This window comes from Scleropages formosus, chromosome 11, assembly GCF_900964775.1.
Source record: "Scleropages formosus chromosome 11, fSclFor1.1, whole genome shotgun sequence".
In the NCBI taxonomy this organism is placed as follows: domain Eukaryota; kingdom Metazoa; phylum Chordata; class Actinopteri; order Osteoglossiformes; family Osteoglossidae; genus Scleropages; species Scleropages formosus.
The window spans coordinates 29,208,454-29,233,870 of NC_041816.1; the positions used below are offsets into that span (position 1 = coordinate 29,208,454).

Below are 25,417 nucleotides of genomic sequence, written 5' to 3' on the forward strand. Positions count from 1 at the left end.
GACATAAGGCCGGAGGGGGAGGGGACACACCCAGGACAGGACACCAGTCCATCACAAGGCACCCCAAGCGGGACTCGAACCCCAGACCCACCAGGGAGAAGGACCCGGTCCAAGCCACTGCGCCACCACACCCCCCTAAATTTTATATATATATAAATATATATATATATATATATCTCTCTCACATTCATTCATTCATTCATTTATTTGATGCTTTTCTCCAAAGGAACTTACAATTATTTACCCATTTACACAGCTGGGCCATTTTTACGGAAGAAATTCTTTCAGGTAAGTACCGTGCTAGAGACTAGAGGTGGAACTGAAACCTGTGGGCGTTGGGTCCAAAGACAGCAGTTGTGGTGCGCTACCAGATGTCCCATGTAGATCTATTTATATACTGTACATATATATGGGGGCAGCTGGTTGCGCAGTGGTTAGAGGGGCTGCCTTTAGACCCGAAGGACACAGGTTCAAATCGCCCCTCCAGCTGTAGTACCCTTACTTACCCCAGTAAAATTACCCAGCTATATAAGTGGGTAGATGGGGCAACACGGTGGCACAGCAGGTAGTGCTGCTGTCTCACAACACTTGGGTGGTGTCAGAGGACGTGGGCTCGATCCGCACTCAGTCTGTGTGGAGTTGGCATGTTCTCCCCATCTTTGTGTGGGATTCTCTGGGTGCTCTGGTTTCCTCCCACAGCCCAAAGACATGCTGTTCAGGCTCCTCCATAGTGTCTGAGTGACAGGGAGAGTGTGTGTGCTCCACTGATGTATGGATGAGTGACCCAGTGTAAGTAGTGTATCTAGCAGTGTAAGTCACGGTGGTGTATAAGGTGTGTGGGCTGATAACGCTACATAGAGTTCATCGGAAGTTGCTTTGGACAAAAGCATCTGCTAAATAAATAAATAAATGTGAATGTAGATAACTGAAAGTATCTTTACATTGTAAGATGCTTTGAAGAAAAGCATCAGCCAAATGAATAAACATTATGTCAGTCCTGTGCGTGACCCTCCGGCAGTTTGTCTTTACAAATAACTGGGACTACACTCAAAGGACGGTAAATGGTCTTGCGTTTGCCATTTTCATATTGGTCTCTAATGAAGTGAGCGGAGACCTTGATCCGATTCGGTGCCATCGTGATTTGGCAGACCCACGTTCCGCTGAGGGAGGGAGAGGGAGGAGGGAGGAGGGAGGGGCTCAAGGTACACGTTCACTGTCTGAAGTCATAACATATTCAGGTCATTGCTTTGGGTTGGAGAAGATCTGTTTATGCATGGTGATACTAAGCCATTTAAATTCTCTGTGCCAGTTGAAAAGCCACTTGTATGTTTATGACCATAATTATGCCTGTAACTGTTGACTTTTCGCTGTAGTGATTTACTCAGCTTCTGTACCGCGTTGCCCCTGCATTTTCCGACAGCAGCGGGAAAAAACAGGTAACATTAGAGACCCCCACCTTGCGAAGGTAATGAGTTCCTGAAAAAGCCTCGTAAGGTCAGTTGTTGGGAGTCGAACACATAGGTGCCGTTAGTTCGTGCAGATTCTTATGTGTTCCTGGGACCCAAAGTTGGACCAGTTTATGGTAAAATATCACCGAGTCCCAGTGAGGTGGACACAGTTACTTCCGTGGTCACCATTAGTTATGATAAGACAGTGTGAAAAGGCAGGGTCCCTCCCTCTGTGACTCTGTAACGCTGTATTTCTGTCTCCCGGCGCTCGTTCACCTCGTTTTTTACCTCTTACACGTACACTTAATAAAGAGTGGGATTTCTCCTGGTGCTGCTGTTTTCATCCGACGGTCCAAAGACCTGCGTTTCAGGGTGACTGGTCACTCTAAGTGGCCCATAGTCTGTGTGTGTGTGTGTGTGTGTGTGTGTGTGTGTGTGTGTGTGTGTGTGTGTGTGCGCATTGCTCTGCCGTGTGAATATGCAAATGGTGAAGGGAGTTTATTATGTATTATACAGTATCTATCATTGTACGTTGCCATGGATGAAGGTGTCACCTAAATATCATGATACTCATCTTATGAGCTTTGGAGAAAAGCATCTGCCGAAGGAATAGATGTGAATTCTAGTAAATGTAAACGTCAGACATTGCTCAGCTGTTCGCAAAATCCAAATTCAGCCCTTGTGTATGTGAAGAAAGGCCAGTTTAGATGGAATACTGCTATTCAATGAAAATCACGGTAAAGTTGACATTTCGTAACGTGATTGAAAGTATTTGGGTTCATGACACTACAGCCAAAGGACAAATTCAAACCGTATTTTGTGGCGTCTTGCTCACCTGGGTTCGACATCACCTGGCCGTTGGACAGCATGGACAGTGTGACAGAGAGCGTTTTTGAGGGCTACTGCTGTTTGAGTGCGTTCAGCCAAATGATGCCCAGAGACCTCATCCCCAGAGTCCTTTTCTACTGAAATTCAGGGTTAGAGACTAGAGCGCTGCTCCAGTAAATGGGAGAGAGCTGTTAGATTCATTCATTCATTCATTCATATTTTTATTTGCTGATAAAATAATATGATGCTATGCAACTTCTCACTATTTGTCCTTTTGTTATTATTATATATAGCCCATTCACAGTGTGCCGCCCCGTCTGGCAACTTTTCTCGCTTTGAACAAAATAATGGAGAGCTGGATCAGGCTTCAAGTGGCCATTTCCTAATTTTCATGGGAAAACATAGTTTAAACACGTCAGTGATTTTTCACTTCCAGCGCTGACGTGGCGGAAGCCTAACCTGTCATTATCGTCAAGAGCCAGAAACAGTTTTCTTCAGCTTGTGTGGGATTCGCTCAAATTTAATACAGTATTGCCTGGTGAGATCGCTATTATTCTGGCCAGATTTGCGGACTAATCTCTTACTTAGGCCTAATACAATTAAGGCGCATTGAGCAGCAATTGAAAGCCAATTTAGCATCCCATAGATCAATTTACTTTGCAGCTTGCAAAACCAAGACTGAGCGTGCATGGCTGTAGCATGGCGGGGGGGGGGGGGTGGACCATAAAGTGAGGGAGAAAGGTTTATATCCCACGTGTCAGCTGTGTCAGAGACGCCTCCGGTATGAAAGTGTCGGATTCCTGGGATGGGAGGAAATGTTAAAAAGTCATATCTGCTATTAACGGATCGGTTATTACGGAAGAGAAAGAGTTTGCCGTTGCCGTAACGATGGCGACCGTCCGAAACGTGTGGTTTCACCACGGTCCTTTTGGGCCGACATCCCGACGACTTCAGAGTGTCTCCTTTTCACGGCGATGAGGATTTACTCGTGTCCTTCACCGTGTGTGTTTTGCCGCGTACGTCGCCGGGCTGTGAGTAATAAGAGGCAGATTCACGGGGGCATTGCTTTCAATTAACCTCGCCGAGCCAGAACGGAGACTGCGACCGCGACCGCGATCGCACACGTCAGCAGTCGGCCTCAACTCTTTGGATCCAGGAGAGGAGAGGGGAACATAGTTGCCCTGTCGCTTATATTTGTTTGTAACAACAACAGCAACAACAATAATAATTTCATTTCTTCATAAGTGTTCTGAATGATCAGTCTTATTTCCTATAAGGATTAAAATATTTAATTATATTTTGTATAAGGAAAGTAATTTATATCATGCTATATTTTATAATTATATTAATGTTAATGTTATACTAATATGATTATATTATATATTGCTGTATGTATTTTAGAAAAAAATTGCTTAACTTATGTCTGAATTCCTTATATTTTACGTAAGGAAAAGACATACATAGTAATTATGTGCCGTATTTGGCTCGTTTTCACATTTATCCGACACTTTTCCCTAAAGCAACTTACAGTGAGCAATTTAGAGTGGGTGCCTTTGTCCAAAGTACAGCAGCTGGAGATGGGATCTGAACCTACAACCTTTGTCTGAAAGCAGATGTGGCTGCGCTACCAGTTGCTAGTTATAAACTAGCTTAAATTGTCAGTCGTAATACCTCATCTGTTATATAAGGAACACAATTTGTATTGTGTAGTATATAATAACACATAAAGAGGTTATGTGCTCTGCTATGACCAGCACTAGCTACGGGAGCTGGACCCAACTTTGGTCCGTCCTGGCGGTAAGAGCGCCCCCTGGCTGACTGCCTTGCTTTTCTTAAATTATAGATTCATTTTTATAGTCATGCTTTAATATAATTATCTGCCCATTTTCCCAATATTGAATTGTACTGAAAATGAAAGCCGTCGAACCCCATTTTTAGCCCCCCAAGCCTCACACTTGCTTTTTTTGGGAGCGCTAGGTACGCCAGGGATGCCCAGCAATCACTGCAGCAAATGAGAGAACAACGCGGATGAGTTCCGCTGATAACCGTGTAATTGCAGGGTGCCGTTATGTGACATTTTAGTGAAAAAGGAGTTATTGTCTTGGGTTTACTCGATTGTCATTCATCGGCGCGCTGTTGGATGTCATATTTCTGAAATTACAACTTATAACGAAGCAAAAGCCTAAAATGACTAAGCGCACGAACCCACCCCATTAGATTGTGTCGAAAGTCGAAACTCTCATTTTGTGAGAGAGACCCTCTAATTCCAGGGCTCGTGTTCACAGGGACGCCCGTTGCTCTCCTCGCTTTTACACTTGGCATCTTCTCTGTGGTTGTGGAGGCTTCAGGGGGCAGATCCCAGCTTTGGTTGCTGATGGCAACAAGAGCGCCCCCTGCTGTTTGCAGCACCCCTCTTCTCTAGCTGCCCCACCTCTCTAATGGCACATCTGAGAGAAACATCTAGATCTTAGCTTTGAACTCACAGGAGAGCGTTGGCGGCCGGTCGGACATATATATTTTTTGTAGTATTAGTTACACACAGGAAGGGGGTGCGGTGGCGCAGTGGGTTGGACCGCAGTCCTGCTGTCCAGTGGGTTTGGGGTTCAAGTCCCGCTTGGGGTACCTTGCGACGGACTGGCGTCCCGTCCTGGGTGTGTCCCCTTCCCCCTCCGGCCTTACGCCCTGTGTTGCCGGGTAGGCTCCGGTTCCCCGTGACCCTGTAAGGGACAAGCGGTTCTGATAATGTGTGTGTGTGTAGTTACAAAGACCAGCACACAGAGGTAAGAAAGGTCCCAGACTTCCCTAAAACAGGGAAATGATTAATCACCTTCAATAGTTCGAGCCATTTATTACAGCACCCTTCGCAGTGACAATATACACACGTATCCCACAATGCACCGCACTCACACAGCAGTGCTATTGTCTCACACGCAAATCGGTGTGATCACTTTTCTACTTTCTTCCCTCGGATTCCTTTAAGACGAACATTCTAATTCAGCGAAGGAATTAAACAGCCATTTATGAGCAAAAGCAAAATATGTAATTTATTCTAAAAGACCCCCCCCCCCCCCCCCACCACCAGCTTGTATTTATTAATGTTCTGCTGTGTTGTTCTTGCTTGTTAGTTGCACTCCATTTACCTTGTGCGTCAGGCGGTTCCAGGACTCCGGTACCAGTGGCGAATCTGGGGGTTTAGGGGGTGTTCAGCAGGACGTGGCACCCCCCCCCCCACCCCCTCCCCCATAATGTATGAGAGTTTCCCTGCCATTGCCCACCAACTGCACCCACCATATAGGTAGATCACAAAGAGCAGGACAGTTACGCTGCCTGGCCATCAACACATGTGTCAGACCAGAAATTATTAGTGTGCTATTTCAGGGTATTTATAACACTAGTAAATAGCTGGTAGTGTGGTGGTGCAGCGGGTTTGGCTGGGTCGTGCTCTCGGGTGGGTCTGGGGTTCGAGTCCCGCTTCGGGTGCCTTGCGGCGGCCTGGCGTCCCGTCCTGGGTGCGTCCCCTCCCTCTCCGGCCTTGTGCCCTGTGTTACCAGGTTAGGCTCCACCTTTTCTGTGGTCTCAGACAGTGTGTGTGTGTGTGTGTCTGTGTGAAAAACACCTGAGAAAAGTAAACTATATGGGCAGTAGCTAAAGCTGCCGTCTTTGGACCCAAAGATTGTAGGTTCAACTCCTACCTCTAGCTGTAGTACTGTATGAGTGAGGTAATTAACGTCAGTGGCTCCAGTAAATGACCCAGCAGTGTCAGTGGCTAAATTGCTGGCGGTAATGCAACATGGTAAGTTTCCTTGGAGAAAAGTGTCAGATAAGCATACAAACCCTTAGCTGTGTGAACGAGAAAGCGAGGCTGTGGAGTTCTTGGAAACTTCTCCATGCGAGAGCGTGACTTTTCATGCCCTTCGATCTCCTTGTCGACACCCCTCGGAGCAGGGAGCCCGACGTGTCGCTGCGGCGCGACGGTACCGTGATGCTGGCGAAAGGGCTACCGATAACACCTGAACGGTCATCTCTCCGGGGATCGCAAATTCACACCTCCCTTTTCCCTTTGCGAATTCTTCTGCGGCGCCCCCGGACGCTCTTCCGGCAGCGCGGCCTCACGCCGCCGCCGTCTTCCGCACGACTTACTCCGCAGAGCCGAAGTGCGCGAGCGGCGCATTGGCGTGAAACTTAAAACGGCTCTTTTGAAAACCCAGCCTGGATCCCGGCCGGGAACTTCTAATGACGGCGAGAGAGTTCGAAGGAGGGATCCGTGAAGGAAGACGGCTTGGGGTCGGGGGGGATTATTTCGGAAATCCGGGACGCCCGCGTGCCTTTTCTCGGCTTGCGGCGCGTTTCCCTCGCCGTCCTCTTATCTCGTCATTTCGCGTCTCCCGTCGGACCCCCGCGTGGGCCCACGGTAGCGCCAAGTGCGGGGTCTTATTAAATCCCCAGCATATTACTGGCGCTCTCCCACCACGCCGGATGGTGGGAAGAATACAGAGCCTATTAGATTTTCAAATACTATTTCCCTGATAGCGAAATCTGTTGCATATATTGTGATGTTCGACTCCCGGCTCCCCTCTCTGCCTCAGTTACATTTGCTGACTGAAACGTGTTCCAATGTGTTCAGAAATATATAGGCAAGGTAAATGAGAATGGATATATACATATACCGTATAGATATATATGCATGCATATACAGGATATGTATGTGTTAGTGTATTGGACATGGACTCACACCTCTATATGTAATATATATAAAACAATATATGTACCATATGTTTTCCATACACACACACATGCTGTATATACACAATTATTATTATTTTTATGATTATATTCTATGCAGCTATGAAGAAGGGTAGCTTGTAGTGTAGTGGGGCCATCTGCTGCTTTTGGACCCAAAGGTCATTGGTTCAAACCCTTGCGCAAGGTACCCTTGAGCATAGTATTTACCCATATTTTCTGCAGTAAAATTACCCAGCTGTAACAATGGGTGAACCAGTGTTAGGAGGTCAACGTTGTAAGTCGCCTTGGAGAAAAGCGTCAGCTGAACAAATATATATGTGTGTGTGTGTGTGCGTGTGTGTGCGTGCGTGCGTGCTAAGGAAACGAAGTAGTATCGTCTCCCACAGTTTGCCCATTGCTGTTGAGGTACGTGGCCATTGGGAATAAGCGAGTCTTTGTAACGAGGACTACAGAGACAGGCCAACAAAACCTCTTTCTTTTTCTCTTTCGATTGCCTTGCATGTACAAAAGCTTGTTTTAAATAGTAATCCGGCGTACAGCTCCCTTGAGAAGCACGAAGCTGGTTGAACCTGTAAAGATTTGCAGTTTTGTCAATCCTGCCAAGTTTGTTTCCATTATTATTACATGACCGCACTGGTACCTTGATGTTACTTTTTTTAATAGTTATTACTGTCCACTTTTTGCGGAATGGAAATTGGAGCCGCACGGGACTTTGGCAGTCCAGACTCGTGTCTCCATCAGGTGACCATTCACTACCGGGCTGTTTGCTCCTCCGTCACGTCAGCTCAGCTGAGGCTAAGTTCTGCGTCCGTGTCGTTTTTGTGGCCTTAGGTCCATACTGCAGTTCGCAACGTGTCCTGGAGTGAATTACCACAATCTCATGCACACGCCAAGCTCTTATCTGTCTTTAGCCTGGTAAAAAGGGCAGTGTGTGTGTGTGTGTGTGTGTGTGTGTGTGTGTGTGTGTGTGTGTGTGTGTGTGTGTGTGTGTGTGTGTGTGTGTGACCGCTGGCCTCGCCCGGAGATGTCAGCCAAGACGGCTAATTGACTTCTGACCCGGACGACGATGAGTTCGTGAGCTCAAGCTGAACCCGGGTTCTGCTGCTTCTACGAAATGCAAAAGCTTGGAAAAGTGTCTTCGAAAAATGGACTGAAGGGCTTTGCTGAAAATAAAGTTGTTGCTCACGATCGCCGCGGTACACACACGTTCGCCGTGCCGCGCGCTCCCTTCTATTGCCTGGTCTCTTGGCGCCGGTGTTTTGAAGGCACCAGCGATTCCAGCTCTGCTGTTTGGGTTCTTCTTGCAGCACAACTCTTTCCTCTCCCTTCAAAAACACAGAGCCTAGAAGGACCCAATGTGGGAATTGTAGCGGAACAGGAATAAAGTGATAATATTGCAGTCGGGAGGTAACTTTGAAATGAAATGAAATAAAATGAAATTTCAGATACTATGCAGGAAACTATGTATTATGAATACTTAATATGAGCATTTAAAGCAATACAATAGTTATACTTTCATTTCCCCCCCATTTCCTTTCATTAGATTCTCCATATGAATGTGGCACTGAAGGTGGCAGCTTCACCGTGAAGAATAACTTAAATATAGTGAATGACTTTGACTCAACCTTATGGCTCAGGCTGCAGATACTATTGATCTAAAATAGGTGTACTGTTTAATAACTGGTAAGAAAATTAAATTTAAGGATCTTATTCAGAGCTCCAAGTGCAGTCAACTGTCTGGGACTTCGACTGAGAGCCTGCAGACATGGGGTCACATTACATTACTTTCGCGCTACCTGGTGTCCGAGGAGCTAAGCTTTAATGAAGTAATTAACTTAATTAGGGTGGCTTTGTGGCAGAGGGAGTAGCGCCGCTGTCTCACAGTGCCTGGGTGGTGCAAGAGGAGATGGGTTCGATCCCCACTCAGCTTGTGTGGAGTTTGCATGTTCTCCCCATCTCTGTATGGGAGTGCTCTGGTTTCCTCCCACAGTCCAAATGCTGCTCAGGTTCACCCCTAGTGTGTGAGTGACAGAGAGTGTGTGTTTCACTGATGTATAGATGAGTGACCCAGTGTAAGTAGTGTATCTAGCAGTGTAAGTCAATGTGGTGAATAAGGTGTGTGGGTTGATAACACTACGTAGAGTTCGTTGGAAGTCGCTTTGGGGAAAAGTGTCTGATAAGTAAATATAAACTTTAAACAAAGCACCCAAAACAATGTGGAGCTAACTTGCAGCTCACCCACAGTGATTCTCACAAAGTTGCAGAATCCCTGTGCTCAGAAACAACTCATCAGAAAGCTCAATATATGGGAACTAATATTTCCAGTGAACACAGCAAAATAAGTGCCAGAACACAGTCAAAGAGAGGAAAAAATGATTCTACCAAAAAAAGCCAGCAAGTGCATTAAGTGGAAAACCATATGCTGCTATTCACTGAAGCAGGCAAACGTTCCCAAAATATGCCGTCATAATTATATCATCTAATGAACTATTGCAGATCATTACTTTAATTTGGGCAAGTAAATACTACGCTACTTGAGTGAACTGCACGTGGCTGAAGTGGCTCAAGTGGATGCGGGACCAAAATTTCCAGTGCACCTTGCAGACAGGTTGAAACCTTCTGGACTGGGAGACCCAACAAGGTCCAGTAGGACTCATCCACCGGCACATGTTGAGGAGGACCTGGGACAGTCATGAGACAGCGGTGCTGGAATCGCACGGCCGCAGGGCCAAAAGCGAAGCAACCAGAAGCGGCGCAGATGCACACGTAACCCCCCCATGTCTTCCCGGAGCGCTCCTGTTCTTCCCATTTTCAATTATTTTGTCAGCGGAAATCTCAGTCAAGCCCCAGCAGTGGAGCGTTTGGCTTTGATCCCACAGACGGCGAAACTAAGCCGGGGTGAAAGTGCGTTTAATAAAGCAGCCGTCTCTCTGATGAGCCTGCAAGGATGACAGATTGAGCTCCCGGTGTTTGGAATAATGCACAGTGGTTAACGTATTACCGTTCATAAACCCCTATTTAGCACTTTAGTTCAGGCTCTGTCATTAACGTTTTATTTGCTTCTTTACTGAAGCGCACGTTTTGACTTGGAAAAACAAACGTGATCGATGTGAAATGCCGTTCGGTGCCCCCCGTGCCCCTCTCACGTAGCCGACCGGTTGGTGAGGTGAGGCGAGGCTGCGCCACCCAAACACGCCCAGGTGGGGAGATGAGGCCGCACCATCCGCCCCACCTGGGCGTGTTCGGGTGGTGCGGCCTCATCTCGCCGCAGATTCTTCACGCAGAGCAAACGCACAAACGGAGGTGTAAAAGCATCACGCACAGGCGCGCACATCAATTAACACTCTGATTCCCATACACTCAGAGAGACGGTCGTGTTTATGTAAACAGCGTGCATGATGCATACACACTCTGTCACGCACCCACACAAACTGCAGAGGTGCAATTACACCACCTCCCTTTGTGGATGTTTTTAATAAAATGTTTAGGCTATAGATGTCCTTGTGGCAGATTAATGATTTCATAATTCACTTTGAGCCATATTCATCAAGCTATCAATAAAGATGGAAATTCATAAATTCGTTCCCCTTCCATTACGCTATTTATTTATTTTTTAAAAGCGTGGAAAGCACACAACTTTATTGATTTATCCGTTCACCTACACATTTTTTGCTGCATTTCATGGTTCATGTATCGCAGATGTATGAAAACTGACTCTGGCAGAGATTCTCCACGAGGTCCAAACTGGGGTGCCGAGGGAAACCTGACCTCGCTCACCCCGAGCTCTTCCCTCAAATTCCAGCCTTCGCTGGGCTTTGGCAAGGGGGCAGGACAATGGCCATTAAATGGATCTCAGGCAACGGAAGTCGCCGAGGACCCGGCTCTGCCCGGCGGTAACTCGCAATCACGAGCGCATTCCACTTTCGTTAATTACATTTGGTCATTTGAAGATGTTTCTGTCGCGCCACCGAATTAAGCAGCACTCTCATTACTTAAGAAGCAGTTGTGTTGGTGAAGTGTCTGGGTCCCAGTTGGGAGACCAAAGGCGCCCTTTCTGGGCGCAACAAGGAGCCCGATTCAGACAGAGGGGATGAGGCGGAACTGAGGTAATTGCCGCGAGCACAAACGGACACGTGTCGGCTCAGCTCGCCTTCGGAATGAGCGGTGCTCGTCTGACTTTTCGAGAAGCGCCGCAGACGGGTACTGGAGCTACTGCCACGTGATACGCTCTCAGTGCCATCAATCGCAGGGATCTTCGCTTGCAGTAAAGGGTTAATCATCGGGCCCTTCGTATTCACAGCTAATATCTAGTTAGGGATAATTACCATATTTTTGGAGGACTGTACTGATAATTTGGGCCGGGTCCTGCTCTCCAGTGGGTTTGGGGTTCGAGTCCCGCTTGGGGTGCCTTGCGACGGACTGGCGTCCCGTCCTGGGTGTGTCCCCTCCCCCTCCGGCCTTACGCCCTGTGTTGCCGGGTGGGCTCCGGTTCCCCGCGACCCGTATGGGACAAGCGGTTCCGAAAGTGTGTGTGTGTGTGTGTGTGTGTGTGTGTGTGTGTGTGTGTGTGTGTGTACTGATAATACTGTTTTCCACCCATCCATCCATCCATCCATCCATCATCAAGAACTACTTGTCCCAAGTGGGGTCGCGGTGAGCCGGAGCCTTACCTGGCAACCCAGGGCACAGGGGTGGAGGGGACACACCCAGGATGGGATGCCAGTCCATCGCAAGGCACTAATACTGTTTTCCCTGAAAGGATATTAGGATAGATATAGGAAAAGGAAGAAGCAGCAGAGGTTGGCTTTTTATCAATCAATCAGTCAATCAATCAATCAATCAAAGGTTTATTTACGAAATGCACAACAATACAACGTACAGCAGTGAGACACATGACAAAACATTTTATAGCACTTCCTAGGAGAGGGAAAAGAAAACTCTTTAAACTAGTATTTCTCTTTTTTATTTTTGTAAAACCCCGGGTTTTGGAGAAAAGTACGGTTTTAGCACAGTTTTATTTATTGTACCACGATTGTACCAGCAGCTCCTTCAGAACCTTTAAAACTGATCTTTGTGCTACGATGGTGTCTCCGATGGAGTAAATGTGGTACCTTAGAGCTGTAAACATGGTTGCAAGGGGTTTAGAACAAAACTGGGTACTAAAGGCTTTGCTGGTCCATTTATTCAGGGCACAGAGGGGACAAGCAGCTGCTCTCGGACACGTTGAACAGGACTGAACGGATCTCATGTACGTACTGTGCTGAAGTACTACGGTACAAATGGGAAAATAAAGATTCCTGACCAACCCATGTGTTTAAAACAGAACAACACAAGTGGAGCAGCAGTTTGGCCACAAACACACACACACACACACACACACACACACACACAGACAGAGCGATTTGAGAAAGGGAGAAATAAGATGTGACTTTTTATTTCACTTTGAGACAAATACAAACCAGCTGGTTTTCCGGATTCAAATTAAATTGTATTCTGACAAATAAGCATTTAATAGTGTAAAATAGGCCATTTTGCACGTGCTTCTGGAAGCGGTGATAAGGCAGGCGACAGAGTGGATGAAACTTCCTATAAAGACCTGGGAAGAATTTGGAGAAAGAACAAACTCAACATTCAACAACAGCAAAAAAAAAAAAAAAAAAAAACTAAAAATCTTGGAATATTCTCCCATTTCTGATGTTTCTCAATTCAGTGCTAATTTAATTATCTGACATCGAATTTTGCGATTAATAAATCAGCGCAGTCATTTGCATAGATAAGTCTCATCTAGTTTGCATTCATTATGGCTGAAATATTTTAATTTAATTTTTGAGTAAATATTCTTCCGAGTTCATTTTTATGGTCTGGCCTGAAGAAGTGTAACGTGCTCCTTTATTCCCTCATGCAACATTCATATAATGTTGAAGAGAAAGATGCGATGTTAGGGGTACAGCACTAAGGCACCTCTTTACCACGTTATGTGTCACGTAGTACTTGGAGCTACCGTAACTGCCCCTCCGCCCCCCCGGCTGAGCTTGCTGGGGTATTTACACAGCCCATAGAGGCAGCGCTGGTGGAGGGAACCGGAGCCCCACCGGCCCTTTGGAGCGCCTGCTCCGAACCCGTCGGGTCCGGCACTCAGTGACCCACAAACAGCCCATGCTAACAAGCTTCTGAGCAAATGCTAATATTTAAATATGTGGAACAGATTACTTGGGAGGGAGGGGGGTAGGTCTGCACTGGAATACAAAGTGTAAACACCCCCTCCAGCCATCACAGTACATCCATGTTGTATGAGGGACACCCTGGGGTCACTGGCACCCGTCAACCACCGAAAGCCCATGAACAGAACAGTCGTGGGTCAGCATCTCTGGGGCGGGGGGGGGGGGGGGGGGGGTTGGTGAGGACTGCAGACTGATCCAGTGGCAGCAGGAAACGTTGAAGCACTGACAGCATTTACATTTATACGCTTTTTATTCAGCTCAGCCTTTTCTCCAAAGCGACTTACAATACTAAGTGACTTACACTGATTTACACTTATTTTGGTACATATCTTGCTCAAGGGAACTACAGCAGGAGGTGGGAGCAGCTCTAACCACCCAGCTCCCCTATTATTATTATTATTATTATTATTATTATTATTATAATTTGACAAGCTGGTAGCATAGTGATTAGAGATGCTGCCTTTGAACCCAAAGCCTGCCTATTTATTTATTTATTTATTTATTTATTTATTTCTTGGTTGGTTGGTTTCCCTGCATGTTATGTTGGGCTCTTCCATTGTGTCACTGCGCTATTATACCGTGGTATCCTTGCTTGAAAAATCCCGCAATCGGATAAAGTTTGTCTTGTGGTCTCTGCCAAAGGAAGGACTTCTGTTTTTAGCATCACTTGAAAAAGAAGCAAATGAATGCACAAACAGCCCTTTTTTCTCCGTTAATAGTTAATTTATTTATTTCTTTGGGACGCGCTTCAATTCAAAACATGCGAAACACCTCGGGACACAGCTAATGCGCTTCGGCTCCAGACGAGGCCGTTCGGGCGGCGTGGTGCCAGTTTACACCGATTTTCCCACAGCAGGGTGAGGTGGCGGACACGTGTCCCCCAGGAACCGAGGCTCCTTTGTCGTCAACGGCCTTGCGGTCCAGCTGTCCTCACACCTGGAAGGTGGACGGGGACAAGCTGCGGTGCAGCCTCACGCACACCTCTAACTGGAGTGTACTACAGTAGGTGTGTGAGACGGTCCTCGTTGGAGAGTTTTGGCAGGAACGAGTCATCGTGTGCCAATGTGTAGGAGCAATAAATAATAAATAAATAAATAAATAAATAAATAAATAAAAAAGAAATATAGAGGAAGGCTCTATGCGTGTGTGTGTTGGTGTGTGTGGTTTCCACAACTGAAAATGTATTTAAAGTAAAACCTGATATTTCAAAAGTGATGCAGCAACAGCAGCAGCAGTCGGTCCTCACAGAGCTTAGATGCCGCACCTTTAGAACCCGCTTGGAATCCCACCGCCTGCTCTACCATGCTTGAGCAGGGTATTTAACCTCAATTGCTCCAATAAAAGAGGCCCAGCTGTGTAAATGGGCAAATCGTTGTGAGGTGCTCTGCGGTAAAATTTCAGCTAAATGAACAAATTTAAAGCAACTGGGCTGTAAAACTTTGGTGTTTTTCTGTCGAAGGTGCAAATTCAAAAAAGTAACGCTTCCCCCCCCAGCTTACTCTTTATGTGCGTGTGTGTGTGCGCGTGCGCGCGTGTGTGTGACACTGGCCGTCTTCCTGCCTGCTCTGGATCGACAGTCTGCGCTCTCAAACGGCGATGCGCTTTTGACAGCATGTGTGTGTCCCCCCCCCTCATCTCGGCGGGGCGTCCTGCCTGCCAGGAAGCGTTGAGCTCACGTTCGCTCACACAGCTGTCGTTTTGCTGACCAAGCTGCTTCGGCCGCCCCCCGGCAGACCCCTCGTCCGGCCTCCTGCTGACAGGATCCACAACACGCGTGACTCACACGAGCTTCACACGGGAGCAGATGAGATTTGCAGCCATTTACAGCTCCGTGGTACCATGGATGGTCAGTGATGACTAACACATACTGTAAACAGACTCTAATGGCTGATATATACTGTATGTGGCTAGTGATGACTGATGCATACTGTCCATGGCTGGTGATGACTGATTCATACTGTACACGGGCAGCGATGACTGACACGTACTGTATGCAGCTGTAGCTCAATAGGGATGACCGATATATTTCTGAAGTGTGTTACAATATATATTCCGTATGGGCAGTGATGACTGACACGTACCGTGCATGGCCGGTGATGACTGACATGCCGTACGCAGGCAACGATGACCGATACACGGTATATGTGGACGGCAGACTGTGCATGGCCAGCGATGACTGACACATGCTGACACATGATACATGCCATATGAGGTCAGCGATGACTGAGCCGTGCCGTACGTGCCCAGCGTCTCTGTTTACGAACACTGTGCGGATGGTCAGCAAGAAGTGATGATCACACAGGGCCACCTATTTATGTATTAATTTATTCATTTACAATTAAAGTGCTCGTTGAGAAAAGAGCCGCTTGGGCAGCCCGAAAACGGAGCGTCACGCCCTGCAGCGAGAGAAAAGGCGCTTTATTACATTCATTTAATAAATTTACTTTTAATTAATTTTTTATTTACTAAGGGCAGCGCTTTGTAACACGTCGACTTGCGCAGGTTGTTAAACGGCGCGTCGCTCTTCCCGCGGAGCCTCGTCGAATACATAACGGCTCCTCTCTCCATTAATTCTCATTACGGGCCGCAGTCGCTGACGGAATGCGACGACGCAATGACCCGTTGGAGCGCGGGGGCTCTTCTCGCCGCAGTCGGCCCGCTGCTTTGTTGACATTCGCCCGTGTTTAATTAAGTGACGGAATACCTTCCGGAACACGCCTCCCGTTCTCACCGCTTCCAACGTGTCTGACAGTAGAGCACACCGTGTACGGTTTTCACTCTGATGTGGTGACTTGAGCTCCTTCTGTCCCTCACAACTGCTGAATCCCTTTCAACATTCAAGAAAGCGCTCGACTCGTCTCTTAAAGAGCCACTTTCTTCCCAACTGCTCCATGATCTCACATCACATCTGCCATCGTGATCACCTTGACACTGTCTGTCAGTCCAGCAGTCAGCTACTTGTGTAATGTACAGTGGTACAAACGTGGTATTGGGCAAACCGACTGTTGTGTATCTGTATCTGTAACCCTTCACCTGCTCAGTCTGAGTTTTATGTCACCGTTGAGGAAAGTTCCTACTTAAGGAAAAGAGGTGCAGTAAAGGTCATGTAAATGTGAGCCCCCCCATTTCGGGGATGGTGCAGTAGGGCTGCACGGGGCCCATCTGAGCACTAACACCCACACTGTACTCGCGTGTAGCCCGGTGGGGGGCCTTTGGTATCTCATTCTGTCTGAAGAGATACAACGTTTCAGAAAGCAGTACAGTATGTATCTCTTCTCGGCTCCCAGCCTTTTGATGTCCCTTGATGTTCATGTACAGTTTCCCTCAGTTTCACTTTGATCTTAAAGAAATGCTTCCTCATACTTCTCACCCCCCCAGAAAACCTTTTATAAATAAGAATACATTTTTCTGACTCGTGACTTACAGTGTTAATCTCCTTACAGTTATTTACCCAATTATACAGCTGGATAATTTTACTACATCAATTCAGAGTAAGTACCTTGCTCAAGAGGACTACAGTTGGAAGGGGGATTTGAACTTGCAACCTTCGGGTCCAAAGGCATCAGCTCTAATTACTTTGCTACCAGCTCATCAGATAATAATAATAATAATAATAATAATAATAATAATAATAATAATCTGTATGCATAGATGTGGGACTATGGACGCAGCACATCTTCAGCTCCATTAACTCCGTCATGCCCTTGAAACAACCTCTCCCTGAGAAAGACCGCTTCTGTTACAATATGATTATCGCACAAATGCACACACCACAGGGACTTTGCCTTAAATAAAAAAGATAGAGTTTAAGTGCTAAAATCCAATTAGGGTTTGTCTGTGTGCGTGCGAGCGCAGCCTATGCTAAAAATACTAAAAATAGCAGCCACAAAAGGGAGCAATTGTCTGTCGGAGGGAATGCGAATGCGTGTTAATCGGAAGGAGTGTGAACGCACCACCTCATGTGGTCTGGATCAGGTGACCGTGGTTCCACGTCCACGGCGGCCGTCGTGTTTCGTTTGCTGGTCGTCTTTCGGCGCCGAAATGGACAAGCGGCCCTGTAACAATAGACGGAATAATAATCGGAATAAACGTTAATTGTTCTCCTGATAGTTTAACCCCTCTGCTTTGTTTATTAAACCTGAATATAATCAGAACAAATTGCGATTCTTTACGGTACATTACAAATTCATCTTAATTCATCAGCTACATGCAAAGGCAGCATCGTGGTAAATTGTTACAAATCCAATTATTCCTGCTATCGCTCTCTAACTGCAAGTGTAAGGCATTTCTGAGGTGTATTACGGCAGCAAAATCATTATTGTCACAGTTATTAATCGCATTACTTGTGGACAGTTTATGTGATTAAAGAGCTCCTCGATAAAATACACATATTTAAGGACATTGATTAGAAACTGCACATTAGGAGTTCTGTCGAGGCCCCTGTGAGATTTGGCCCTATTTGTCTCGCTCCCCTTTATCCGAACACATTGATTAGTGCCGCACAGAGGCATCGTGGGCCTTTGGGAGCTCATGGCTCTGCTGTTTTCATGATCCTTCTGGCCAACCCGTTGTACCGTAGTGCCGCGGTGCCACAGGAGAGCACCATTCACGTTTTGCACGCTCTGTCGCAACAGTAATAATAATAATAATAATAATAATAATAATAATAATTCATGCCTCTGCGATGCCAGTTATTCCATCTACCCTACATGTTCATTAACGGCTCGTCCTTGTCGGTTTCGTGGGACATCGGTATTCGTAATATGCAATTTCACATGCAGAGACAAAGATGCTCTTTTATTGCCACAAATATTTTTCTAATACGTACAATTGCAGTGCTACTATAACACCTTTACCTGTTATTTGCTGGAGAAGTACAGCGCCGCCGAGCTGGTTCCTGTTGCTAGGTACACGGCGCGCTGTCAGGAGCTGTCAGAACCAGATCTGCTTTCAGCTAACAGGTCAATAAAGTGTAAATAATTAAGAGGTGTGTGGGAACAGAAGCAGACAATGTGGATTTCCTGGAAGTCGGGCAAAATCTGTGTATGGTGAGAGAACGAGGAGAGCGGGATATTCCCGAAGAAATCAAGTCTCTGCATCTCTGTGCAGGAACGGGGAGTCGCAGCGAGGAAGTATGTGCCGCCATACCGTGGACCGTGTACCATGTACTGTGGGCTGTGTACCATCTACCGTGGACCGTGTACCAAGATCACACGTTGTGACCGAAGGCGTCAGTGATGTTGGGGCTCATTCGGGCATCTTGCAAACATGGTAACGCTCACTCATATCTGTAACTGCTTTTCCGAGTCCGGGCTACAGTGGTCCAGAGTCTAGCCTGGCGGCAAAGGGTTCACAGCTGATCAGAGAGCAAAGCCTGGATAGGACTCCAGTCTGTGAGATCACATGGTGACATCACGTGTTTAATAAGGGACAGTAGGGTGGCCCCCTTTCCGATGGCCATGTAGAGGAAGACCATGGAAAGCCCTGGCTGAGAATAGACGGATGTCCCCTGGACACCGATTACGGCGGCGGGGCTGTCGGAGGACGCGTTTGAGCTGGTTCGCCGTCCTTTGGGCGAGACTGCGTCGTACCGTTCTTTGTGTGAGAATGCGTGTGATTCTGTGTGAGAGAGTCAGGAGGGAGAGATGTAGCATCCCGGCTAAAAGCCCCAAACGCACTCTGTATCTCATGATCATCAACACTTGGGCTCCCAGTTGCACAAATATCTCATATCTGCTCCTGGTCTGTTGTCGAGACGCACAAACAGTTCTGCAGTCTGTAGCCGAAGGCGGGCGGCGCTGAGAGAGCAAAGAGGAGACGCGTAGGGGTCCGGAGGGCGGCCGGAGGGCGGCCGGAGCGCCGTTCTGTGCGATCCGTCACGAACAGGTGGGGTCGGTCACCGGGGGCTGCGACCGGGGGGGGTCCGCACCCGAAATAAACGAGTGGCTCGAGGCCGCGGCGCGCGGGGGCGCGTCGCCGAGAGCCGGAGGACCGGGCTCGGGGGGCGCCGGGCGGTCCGCTGGGGGCCGAGGTGTGTGACGGTGCATTTTTAGAGTGCGGTGAGCTCCTAGCTACTGCTGAGGCTTCCTGAACAGAATATGATCATGAGGTTTAAGGCTGATTGGTCTGCAGAAATGTGAGTAGTCATTTACACAGTGATTTAACCTGCCAAACAATCTGCGCTTTTTCCTTCTCCTCCCCCTGTGTCACTCCTGTTGTTAGAGTTCAGGTGAACATGTTCCTGCTTCCTGAACAAACACAGGTCCGCAATCCCTTGTGCACAAGGCCGATATCCGAAAAGCTTTGGAAACCCGTGCTTTTTTTCCGTAATTTAGGCCGTGAACTTGTAAAATCGAACCCCGATGAGGACGACGGTGACGTTCCCTCTTCTGCAAGGTCCAACGAGATGTGCAGAACATTTATTGCACGTACATGTGCAGGTATTTAGCTCAGTTTGAACCTCTGTGTCTGAATTTCTTCTGAACGTTTCCCTTAGAAATAAGAAATACAACAGTCCACATTTCATTGACCGCTTTATTACAATATAAATAACCTTACTGCTCTTTATAGTGTTTATTTACCCCATTTAGTGTGAATATTCATCCGTTTCTCTGCAGAAGTATTAATGTGCTGGATTAGAAGGTGCTGCCCAGACCCCATCGGGGCCGTTATGTAATATGCGGTATATGTATCGTATTGCCTTTCAAAATACGCGGAACACATGTGACCCCGAGGGTTTCGGAGAAGGGACTGTGGACCTGTACTAAATAAAGTGCATTTGTGTGACTATTATAATAATTATAATAATAATAATTCTTATTATTTGCTGTAGGGCTCATTATGACCGCGTCAATTGTGTCTTTCACAGAAATTGTGCTTGTCCTACAAAATGCAGTGTGAGTTTTATTAGAGGCAGTGGACGTATTCTGAGAAGAGGCACACAATTTACAAACGATGATTATATCTTATCCTTTTTTTACAGGAGAAAAAGAACATTAAAAGTAAGCCATTGTTAAAACTAATTTTCCTAACCCAGAGTGGCATGCTGGACAGGCCTTGCTCACCTCACTTGCTTGTTTTAAAGTTTCATTTATCATACCTGGTAATTAAGCAGCCAATATTAACATAGATTAGCGATTTTATCCCCTCAGCTTAATATCCATCCGTATGTTGGGCTCGAGCAGACAGATGTGATATATACCACATATACCCTAGAATGCTCCGGAACATTTTGGCTTCACTCCTTTTTTTTCCCACCACAGTTTTCTGTTGTTCCCCAGTGTGAAATACTAGTTTCAATTCAACATTTCCACCCGAGAGTGGGCTTGTAATTCCTCTTAGGTTTCAGCCAGAATAGTATCATGAATCACAGAACAGCTCCATGCTGGTGAAAATCACCTTTGAAATATTGAATAGACCGCAGGGACAAAGCACAGGGATAGGCGGGGTATAAGCAGACAAGCGTTCTGAAAAGCTATTTAAATTAAAAAAAAAAAAAAAAAGCAGCAACAACAACAACAAAAAAAAAAAACTCTGTTTAATGTGTTAATTATTATCACCAAAAGTAGCTGCAATGTAAATCAGAGCCAATGTAAATTTCTAGCAGAATGAACATGCTGTGTTTGTGGCTTTAAGAAAACTGCGGATTATTTTACTGCAAATGTACAGTACATCATGTTGTGTACGTCCTTAAGTTCTATAAAAGCACTTTTAAAGAGGAAAGGTAGCCCGCCTGCCAGATTGCATTAGGCTAATTGTACTTTATTCCGACAGTTATCCGCTACATCTGTTCCAAGATATATTAATGGTGCATTTAATTGAGCAAAGTGGAGCTGGCGCACTAATTCACACACGTACAGAGCGCACGGCGCCCCAGGCAGACCTCAGCACACTCAGGCCTTAGGGAAAGACAACACTGCTTTATTTCAGTACATCTTGCCCCCACTTTTTTAAGCATGTCGTTGTTTTAATTGGAACTCACGTCACTGTTTTGTTGTCGTCGTCGTCGTCCTCGTCGTCGTCGTTGTTGTTGTTGTTTTCTCGTCTTGTTTTGTCGTCTCGTTCTTTTTCTTCATGCTCTATGTGACGGACATGAAATGAAGAAGAGTATCGGAGTCGGGCTCCGTTCGGATTCCTCCCCGAGCCAGTTTTTTCAGGAGCAATTTTTTGCTTCACCCCGTCTGCTGTATTTGCTCATTTAAAATTGTCATTCCGACGCGAATCATCGATATTTGGCCGATTCGCCTGCACGCAATCGCTCGTATTTTACGTGACTTCCTTTACCGCTCAAACGCGGAGGCGAAAGGGGTTTCTGATACTCTTCTTAGATTCATGTCACATTAATAAAATAAGTTTTAAAAAAAGGCCATAGTTATTTCATCCAGAGTTTGGAAACATGTGATGCGCTCAGTAATAAGGGCCCGTTGTCCTGTTGGTGTCCCCCCAGACTCCAGGCCGCTGCCCGACGTAGCCATGACCGGCAAGTGCACCCGAGAATGCGACGAGTACGGCCACTCCGACTCCTGCTGGATGCCCGTGCGCACGTCGCCCGAGCGGCGGCAAAAGAGCAGTCAGCCAAAGCTATCCACCTTCGTGCCTGGCGGTGCCGAGCGTGGTAGCCAGGAGACCCTCGCCAACGGGGACCCCCCACACCTGGTGGGCGACCGCAACCGCAATCTGCTCAACAAGAAGGTGTCCTCATCGTCCTATGAGGCCTTCGGCACGGCCAGCTTCGGGAAGAACGAGGACGCCTCCCGCCCGGAGGACATTCCGTTGGCCCAGACCGGAGAGTACAAGCCCTCCTCATGCGGGACCCTCACCCGAAGGGAGGTCTACCTGTGAGAGCGAGTGGTCCCTTTGACCTGACCGGGCTCAAAAGAACGCTGTTCGGGAAAAAGCTGACAAACCTGGTGGATACAAGTACCATAATAAGAAAAAGAAGTACAAATCAAACCTGCGACTTGTAGGAGGTGGACGAGGTGGACGAGGTGGAGGAGGTGCAGGAGGTGGAGGAGGGGAGGCCGTTGATAAATCTCAAAGCTTGACATTCGGTACGGCTGCTGGCAAGTTGGGCTCTGGGACATCTGGCTGCCTGATTATCACATTGTACAATGTAGAATCCATTTTCATAACTTGCATGCATAATCTCCCCTTAAAGACTGTACAGTATAAACGGAGTTTGTTAACTAGTCTAAAGGACGCTCGGAACAGCGGCGGGGGGTGCGGCGCCGCGTATCAATGCGACTGGAGCCGGCGAGGACGCGGTGCCCGGCGGCATCTTTCCGTCGGATTGCTGCGGACAGTTTGGTATGCAAATTAAGCCGTGTTCCGCGATCTGATTGGAAGGAGGGTGAAGATGAGAAGCCTTGCGAATTGCAACAAGAAAAGTAGCATGACATCGTCACACACGCGATCATCCAGTGATCATCCACTACGAACATTCGCAAAGACTGAGCTTTAACGTCCTGCTGTGGGAACCAGACAATGGCCACCATGTTTTGCACCTTGTCGCTTACACACAGCTGTAATAGCGGATTTGAACATTTTGGTGGAATTCACGAATCATCATTTCTCATGTTCAGACGATGATTCTGAATATAGGCATACGTGTGTCTGTGTATGTGTGTGTGTGTGTGTGTGTGTGTGTGTGTGTGTGTGTGTCACACAAGCAGGCATTACCCAACTGTGTCGTACAATAAGGACCGCATGCGGTTCAACCGAACCATTTCTGCATCACACACTCATTGACGCACAGAGCTCAGGCTTGTCTAAGGAGGCCGCGTCGGTCTGCGTCTCTGGTCGTTGCATGAAAGATGTCGAGAAGATGTTTGCTGCCATCGAAGGGGGATCCTTTCGCTCATCCGATGAATCTCCCATCGCAATACAGCAGATCCGTATGCTTATAATTGTGTGGAAAAAGACCCTTTCGTTCAGCAGAGTCCAGGCGGTGAGGACGAGCATCTGCTTATCCGTCCGTTCATCGTGCGCGTACGTCCGTCTGTACGCTTGTGTGTATGTATGTGTGCGTGTGCAAGAGTGACCGAGCAATAAACACGCACGCGCACGTCCATACATGTCAGTGTCATTGCGGCTGTCGCATTCCTTACTGCATACACATCTACGCGCGAGAATGTAGTACAGCTCAACGGAGTCAAAGAATCGAAACCTCTGTTGGGTGGGAGTCACACAGCAGGCATATAGGAAAATCAAAAAAAAAATGCATTTCACATAAAGTCAAGTCGGCATCATAGACAAACCAAAGTATTGGAAATAACAAACTGGCATGAAGATATGAAAAAAAAAAAAAAAAAAAAAAAAAACAACAAAGTTTCTCTGATAAGACTTAGGACAAAAACAAATAGCTTTGGTAGTATGTTGCTTTAAATACATGCGTATGTGTAACTGTATAGTCCAAGTATAGGTTGATTAAACAGTGGGGACGTCCGTTCAGTTCGAGACTCACCTAAGTGACCCCGACGTGTTGTGCCCACCTTTTTTTTGTGTGTCCCCCCCAACCAACCAACCAACCCACCCACCCACCCCCTACTGAGGGTCTGCTACGAAATGCAGACGTTTTATAAAGGTAACCGGGCGCAAGATCGGGGAGAAACAATGGAAAAATAATCTCAGATGCAATGGAACATTTTTGTATGTTAGATAATCCTTTGTTGAAGAACTGCTTTTTTGCAGTTCACCATTCTGTAGTCTGTAAGTACTACTTGTTGTCAAGAGAAGTGCTTCTATGCTTAAAATTGTATACATGAATATGTACTTTTTATTGCACGTTTAAAGGGAATTTACTTCACTTACTGCGAAGGACAAAAAATAAAATGTTTTAAAAAATAATATCCTGTAAACATGGAGGTCCATCTTGTTGCTTGCTTTTGTTATATCTAAACATTAGCCATGTAGTATAACTTAGTATCTCAGTTTGAAGAGGATGAAATATACCTGGGGTGTGTCGAATCACTAGTGTGATCATGTTTCTTTTATTTATTATTATTATTATTATTATTATTATTATTTCAGTTTCTTTCTTTCTTTCTCTCTTTCTTTTCTTTAGGCCACATTAACGTCCCCTTCATGTTTCTCTTTCTGAAAAAAAAGCCCATTGCAGTTATGGAAACAATGTGCAGAGAAATTACCTTAGATGTGGGAGTATAATTTTCTTAATACATTGAAAGAAGTTGCAACTTTATACCGGCATGGCATTTAACGAAGTTTGTTTTTAATACGTAATGATGATAATGATGGTCGTAAAATTGATCGTCGTTATTACTGTATTTTTTTTCTTCTGGTGCCACTTTGTATATTTAGAGTGCTTCTGTACAAATATAGAGTGAATGCAACATAAGCAATTGTGCCTTTTTATACCGACTGGTATGATTCATTGTGGGTTGGACATGGCAAACAACAAATAATACCTGGATGCTTGGTCAAACAAGGAAAGGTGTCCTAAATGTAAATTACATTTTCTCTTGGTTCCGCTCTGGATAGACGACCCCGAATTTTGGTTTTCCAACAATTATAGTGGGGAAATATGCCTGCGGGCGCCGGTGGGCAGGAGGTCGGAGCGAGGAGCGCTTAGGAAAACAACCCCTCTCAAATAAGGCTGTACAACGAAGATTTAAATGACCCGATGACTCCTTTGAACTAAATGGCAGCACCGGTTTCTGAGGTGTTTGTGAAGCCCGGAGTGTGCGGTCTGTCCAAATTTACCCCATTTCACTACTGAATTCCAGGACAGGAGTATCATAGAAATGCTCATTTGGACAGTTAAAGGGTTAATGGGGAAAAAAGCTCAGTGGAGTAAAACTGGCTGAATGCACACATCAGGAAAGTAAAACAGACCCCTTCGGCATTCCCACCACAATAATAATAATAATAATAAATAGTATGGACAGATTGGGATAGGAGGGCTACTTCAATGGGGCTGAAGAAGAAACATATGTATGGACAAATAAAAGTAAAAATCACCATATTGTATTTCTTGGGCTCAGCATCTTATCTTCTCCGAGGTGTGTGTTCAGCCAGCTCCCTGAGACTTAAAGCATTCACATTCAGTGTAACAAGATCTTTGTATTATTAATCATAAACTATTTGTCCTGCGACATGGATGTTGATATTGAATCGAAGAACAATTTATCATCGTTTATTATAAGTCACTATGCACGCAGC

The 25,417-nt window shown here is 46.4% G+C and overlaps 1 protein-coding gene across 6 annotated transcripts in view; it reads left to right on the top strand.

The window, feature by feature from the left end:
- pcdh7b (protocadherin 7b) overlaps positions 1–25,124 on the top strand; it is a 112,283-nt gene extending 87,159 nt beyond the window's left edge. For 3 of the 6 annotated variants that reach the window (XM_029256132.1, XM_029256134.1, XM_029256133.1), the window contains exon 4: positions 21,687–25,124. In XM_029256132.1, coding sequence (XP_029111965.1) covers positions 21,687–22,081 — 395 coding nt within the window. In that variant the 3' untranslated portion in view covers positions 22,082–25,124. Of the gene's footprint in view, positions 1–20,222; positions 20,242–21,686 lie in introns of all 6 variants that reach the window. The other 3 variants (XM_029256136.1, XM_029256137.1, XM_029256135.1) reach the window with 2 other exon arrangements.
- Positions 25,125–25,417: the final 293 nt, after the last annotated feature.